General features: G+C 35.7%; 1 protein-coding gene across 1 annotated transcript; it reads right to left on the bottom strand.

Annotated features, from left to right (window-relative positions):
- Nucleotides 1-1,426: 1,426 nt before the first annotated feature.
- On the bottom strand, nt 1,427-5,244 carry LOC107727779 (glutathione S-transferase kappa 1-like). Its single transcript, XM_016537768.1, has 8 exons — nt 5,019-5,244; nt 4,104-4,175; nt 3,959-4,010; nt 3,271-3,414; nt 2,891-3,033; nt 2,629-2,745; nt 2,443-2,536; nt 1,427-1,926 (listed from the first exon to the last, which is right to left on the bottom strand). Exons 2-8 carry the CDS (start codon nt 4,173-4,175, stop codon nt 1,877-1,879), a joined length of 672 nt encoding a protein of 223 aa, XP_016393254.1. The 5' UTR covers nt 5,019-5,244; the 3' UTR covers nt 1,427-1,876.
- Between the last annotated feature and the right edge of the window lie 1,409 nt (nt 5,245-6,653).

Genomic DNA, 6,653 nt, shown 5'->3' with positions numbered 1-6,653 from the left:
CCTGTGTTGGCATAGGTTTAGAGCTTGAAAAGAGTCCGCACATTCAAACATTAAAGCATCACAAGCGAGATGAGAACGATATATGCAATTTACTGAATAAAACAAGGCAAACGTTTCGGTCACATGTTGACCATTTTCAATGCCAAGCTAACAGTGTTAGAACTAGAAGCCATCTTAATTTAAGGAATCACATGATAATTAAAGAGATCACATGATCAATCAGAACACACACATTGAGGAGAAAAAAAAAAAAAAAAAGCCCACAATGTGTGTATATGTAGAGCAATGGATAATTTACATCAAATTAGAGAACAATGGTTGTCTGTTGGAGTTAACAAAAGTACTGTTCATAAAAAACAAGACAATTGAAGTTCTTCATTTAATCCCTTCGGATATACACAGTCCATATAATAGATCCACTTAGCTTCACATTGTAACAGTCTTTTGTTAGAATCACCACCTCTTCTTGAACTGATCAATCTCTGAATACCTGTAAATCTCATATCACTAAGTTTATGGTCAGCATCCACAAAATGTCTGGCTACAGGAGAATGAATGTCCATCCTTCTAATAGAGCTCCTGTGCTCGTTGATACGGGTCTTTAATTGACGATTAGTCTTGCCAATATACTGTAGACCACATGGGCATGAAATAAGATAAATAACAAAAGACGATGAACAAGTGATAGTCTCTCTAATTTTGAATGTTTTCTGAGTGGTGGTGCTAGTGAAAGAATCCGTTTTAATTGCATTTTCACAAGCTGAACAAATCCTGCATGGGAAGAAGCCAGTGGAATGATCCAAAGTCACATATTTGTTCTCTTGGCATAGGTTTAGACATGATTTACCTTATAAATCTGATAGAATCTGGTTCCCAGATGAAGGTTTCCAAGCAACTCAGACTCACAGCATATGCAGAGATGTGCTGCGTCCCAATTCGCATACTATCTGTCCTAAATAGTATTCGAAAATATAATTAGTATGTCCCAAATCATAGTATGTTTAAAACAGTATACCAAAGATTCCCGGATGGTCTATCGATGCACACTCTAACGGCTAATATTGCCCACAACACTGCGCGGTGGACGAGGATTCAATTAGAACTACAAACACGCATTAAAAGGGTTAAAAAACTACAAACATGGCGAATGTACGCGACCAACAGACAGGTAGATAAACGGATTTGAGTGATACAGGGCAGTTTAAACAGTGACAGAATGCACGTAACTAAGCAACAAAGCATCCGTTAAAGACGCAGTTATGACGAAGTAGTATGTCCCAAAACTTGCCTACTATTCTTCTACATACTCAAAAGTATGTACTTTTTCTTCACAAAAAGAGTACATACTTTTAGGGCATAGTATAAGTAGGCGAATTGGGACGCAGCAATGGAGTTTTGAGACGGTCTGCGCAGCATGTAAATGATAACTTTGTGTGTGAAGCAGCATGTAACATACACACATATAAATGAAGTGCATATTAAACCTGCAGCGCATATATTTATTTAATTGAATCGCAGCCTTTGTGAATTCACAGTAGCACTATGCTTTATTATGATTTTTATAATGCAGTTCATGTTTTCCACAAGTTGGTGATTCTTTAGGGCCTTCATGAAGTGTCTGTAACATGTGGCTCGGAGGTGGTCTTATTCAAATAGCTACATAGAAACTGGCTGCAAATTGAAATTTCTCACTGGATGACACAGTTTCAGACTCAACAAACTGGCTGCTTGTTTTCCTTTTAGCTTTTCCGAGCTGGCAGACACAACCAAACCTAAAAAGTGAAAATTTTATTAAATTTCCCCTTTAAATGTAAATCTCTGTGTTTGTGTGTGTGCTTGCTGTTGAATATGGATATTGAGTATGGAGGAGTAGTGATCACATTGTGGCTATGGGCTTGTTAGGGTAAGGCCCCATCCACTTCTCCCCTGGAACACAAAAGAAAGACAGTGACTGGACAATGAACAGTACATCACCAAATATTTTATGACTTAAACATGCACAACAAATCATCAAGAAAATTGTATGGTAAATATAAAAATATAATAAAAAAATCGGACTTTTAATAAACAGAACAGCTATTTACCCCCATTCACCCGTGCTTTTCAGTTGTCCATGATTTCTGTTTTTTTAAATCTTAAATCTGTAGTCAGTTTTTCCAACATCCATGTCATTATATAGCTAAATATAAACTATGACTGGAAAATGTAGACACAAATTAGCACAGAAGATTAAATAAAGCATTAATAACATACCATACCTTGCTTATCTTGCGAGAGATAAATGCTTTTTAAATAATTGTATTGTTTATTATTTTTTATCATGACAGTAATTGGAATAGCCTTTCTAAAAAAAAAAATTTAAAGTCTAAATGTGTAAATAAAATGTGTAAATTAGATCAATTGTTGGTTAATTGGTTAATTACATTCCTAGTTTATAATTACCAATGAAATAAGCCATGAGCTCAAATTTGTCGGAACCAAAGAAGACCTCAGCCTTCCCATTCACATGACACACGATGAATGGAAGACCAAAGCACTGCAAAAATGGGGAAAAAACATGCAAGGAAGGTTTATGATATTTTAACCACAAAGAAAGAGGGTTCAGGGACACAAGTAAAATTCACACACTTTATACTCCAGTGCTTCCCGTGTGACACTCTTCAGCTTGTCTTTGATTGGCTGAGATTTGGAGAGAGTCAGAAATTCCTCCACCTCATTGGCTGAGAGACCTGCTTTTAATCCTGCCTGAGCAGAAAGACACGAGATTAGATTTAATTATAGCTAAATTATTTTATTGTCTCAGTTTAACATAGATAAACAGGTCTGTCTCCATTTTGGTGCTAAAATAAATAATAACATTTAGTTTTTATTAATCTCAGTTGTAGGATACCTCAGTGAGCGAGGCAGGCTGGGTAATGTCCTGATGAGTGCGCCACATTCTCTTCCAGAGCTCTATAGACACACTCTCTAGCGCGTCTCTCTCTTTTTCCCTCTCTGCTACAGCTGTCACAAAACGCATCGCATTCAAGGAGTCTGATGGCAAGAGAGAATGTGAGCAGGCACGGCGCCGGAATTTTTTCTCTACCGGTGCTAAGGGGGGGCTAGACCAATATGTGGAGGTGCTAAGAAAATAAATGATATTGATGACGTCAGAGTTACTTCGTAAAGAAATGGGATATATATATATATATATATATATATATATATAGCTTGCATTGCACATTATAAATCTGGTCATAAGAAGAAAGAGAAACAGCTGCATGATTATACCTTTAGAAAGGCTTGAAGGTCGAAACATAGGGACTCCAAAATATTCAGACAGCAGAGTCAGATCTGAGTCCATGTATATAAGTTTACTAGGGTTCAATCCAGGGGGCTTGTTGCCTAAGAAAAGAGCAAACTTGATATGGGTTTCTCATCTATAAATAATACAAATTGCCACATATACTGTAGTTGACTACTGTACGTTACAAATTATACTTTCGCAGTTACAAGATTATTAAGTAGAGCTTCACATTTAGTACATATGTACTCATAAACCAAATTATTAAATAATTATAAGAGATACATTTACCGTCTGGAATATCTAAAAAGCTATGACTGTTAAAGTGACATATGCATTTAGATTAGTTGTGATCATGTCATTACCAAGAGAGAATGTGAGCAGGCACGGCGCCGGAATTTTTTCTCTACCGGTGCTAAGGGGGGGCTAGACCAATATGTGGAGGTGCTAAGAAAATAAATGATATTGATGACGTCAGAGTTACTTCGTAAAGAAATGGGGCTAAACCCCCCTAGCCCCGGTGTAGCGCCGTCACTGAACGTGAGAACAAAAAAAAAGAGAATAAAAGAGATGTGATTCACTTAGAAGCACATGAATATACTTTTTTTTAGATTGTAACAACAATCTAATTGGCGAGTTAAGTGCCAAAGTTTAGCACGCACGTAAGGGCAAAACCTTTTAAAACAATGAGGTCGACGTTCCAAACATTTCTATAGCGACACAGCACCTGAATACACAAAATCAACACATACATGATATTGACACTGCATTAGCACTGATGGCATGGCAATAAATACTAAAAGCGGAAAACATTACACACCTCAAATGCCAGCCAGGAATAAGGAGAGGCAACATCATAAAAGAGCTTAATCATTTTTCTGGAACTGAACATCTGTAATAGATCATCATATAAATAACTTAAAAGCTTCACAGAGGTGTTTTGCTTTAATGTATTTTTTTTTTTTTTAAACCAAGAAGTAACTCAATATAATGTTTGCTTTCTACTTTAATAATAATAAAAAAGTTGGGCTTTCCTTTACCTTGTTATAAGAGCAATAAACATGCATATTTCCAATAGTGTTCAAATCTTGATTGCTGTGACTCAAAACTGTGTTGGTCTGCCAGAATCTGGTACAAATCATAGGTAGGCATGTGCCAAACCCATCCCCTTGGCTGACATCCGAATCGCATACTAGCATGCTGCTTGTACTATTTGTGTCATTATATTTATAGGGCAGAAATAGTGAGAGTATTATGCAATTGTTTGGTATCAAATTCAGATAATGAAATACTAAGAAAAGTGAAACTTTAGACCCATACTTATGCAGATTCAATGGAATATTGCATAAATATGTACAAACACATATCGCAAAGATAGAGCTATATTGAAGAAATATGAAATATGTCAGAAAAAAAGAAAAGTTTTAAGTTAAATGCAGCTTTTTTTGTGTGTGCAAATATATGTGCCATGATTTTTGTCTCCATAGTTGACCTAAAAATATTGACCAAGCATTAAGATTAAGATATTGATCCTAAAGAAAAGTTGCCTAAATGTTATTGTTGGTATGTGAAATTCACATACTGGAATGTGATTTCTATAGGTGCTTGATATGAAATGGAAGCGAGAATCCTGGCTGATGTGCTGTGACTTTACCAGCTGTGTTATGTCATGGTTACAGTATTCTCAGCTGGAAAAACTAGAATAATATAATTTACAAGCATTTGTGCAACTTACCCTGGCGTCGTCCTCTGCTCCTCTTTCAGGTTCTATTTCTTCTTCTGATTCAGTTTAATGGCGATTGTCAGATCAGTTTGTGGTATATATCTGCCACCCACTAGACCGGAGTGTCATGTGACTATGTTAGATAATATGAGGTGGTATATGCAAACCCACTATTAATCTTTAGTGTAACACTGAAGACTGGAATAATGGCTGCTGAAAATTCACTTTTGCAGTTACAGGAATAAATGGCATTTTAAAATATATTAAAATAGAAAACAGTTATTTTCAATATTCCACAATATTACTTTTTATTAAATTAGTATTAAATATATTTGTAATCATAATCAATTACAAATCCCAGGTAAATGAAATGAATGAAAAATTTTAGACATTCGATGCTTTGGGTGTTTGTGTCATATAGATTTGCATATAAAATAGAGTCTTCAAAGTGTTTATCAATCATTTGTGAAATTATGAAATACTAGGCCTATAATAAACCCAAAAGCATACCAAGTGTCTTAAATACCATTTAAAAAAATAATTAATGAAAAAAGTAAAATGAATAAACAACAATAACTTATAACTTACTTTACATGTTTTTTTTAAATAAATCAATTAATTTGACAAGAAAAATCATAATCTACACAATCTACAATGTATAGTGTCCATTCAAAGAGTGTTCATTTCTATTTTACACCACAAGATGGCAGTAAATGCATGATAATAAGTAAACTGAACTGAAATCTTGTCCTGCATGTCAATCCCTAACATATTTTCATTATCAAATCATTTAATGCAAAAGGTTGTAAGTCATGTGGGTCACATGCCCATCACATAGTCCAATCAAATCCAGGATTACCAAGACAAATATAAAGGCTTTTTATATGTTTGTAGCATATAGTGCTTCAAAACGATTTTTACAAATAAAACTCCATCTGCCTTGGGGATTTGTCTACTCCTCCCCCTTCTGAAAAACTTATGAAGGTGTCTGCTCTGCACACAGCCCTGATCCTGAGGGTCTGCTGATGTCTTGTGTAATGAGAGGAAAATGAAAGTGATTCATTTGAAGGGGTCAGTATTGAGTTGAACTGTGGATGCCCATTTTCCCCACTGCCTTCCCATGTGAACAGCGAAGCCTCAGAGCTGCTTCTTATAATAACACACTCTCTCTCTCTCTCTCTCACACACACACACACACAAAAACACATGACCACACACCCCTCACCACGGCCCCCACCACATCCTGCATCCTGCTGAAGCCTGACCGCTCCTGTCAGGAAGTAGCTCACTAATAAGCAGAAAGGTCCTGTGGATGAGTCTCTCTAGTGTAAAGGAGGGAGGCTATTGTGTATCTACGGAACTCAGTGTATCATCATCACCCTGTAATCACGATGAGTTTGTTTCCGCTGGTCTGAGATTAATGCTCTACTCTGCAGTAACTGCTACATCAGTGCTTTGACTGATTCATAGAGCATACATGATCATGTGTCATTCCACATCCTCACAATATACATTTTAATATATTTGATAAAATAGTAAATGAAAAAGTCTTTGATTTTATTTTATTTTATTTTTTCATTTTTAATTTAATTTAGAAATATGAGTTTATAACTATGAGTAATGAGTCTTAACACTGTACACAATAGG

Source organism: Sinocyclocheilus rhinocerous, unplaced genomic scaffold (assembly GCF_001515625.1).
Source record: "Sinocyclocheilus rhinocerous isolate Xijiao unplaced genomic scaffold, SAMN03320098_v1.1 scaffold576, whole genome shotgun sequence".
Classification (NCBI taxonomy): domain Eukaryota; kingdom Metazoa; phylum Chordata; class Actinopteri; order Cypriniformes; family Cyprinidae; genus Sinocyclocheilus; species Sinocyclocheilus rhinocerous.
Note: the sequence above shows the minus strand (reverse complement) of the source record. Positions and strands in the feature narration are given on the sequence as shown.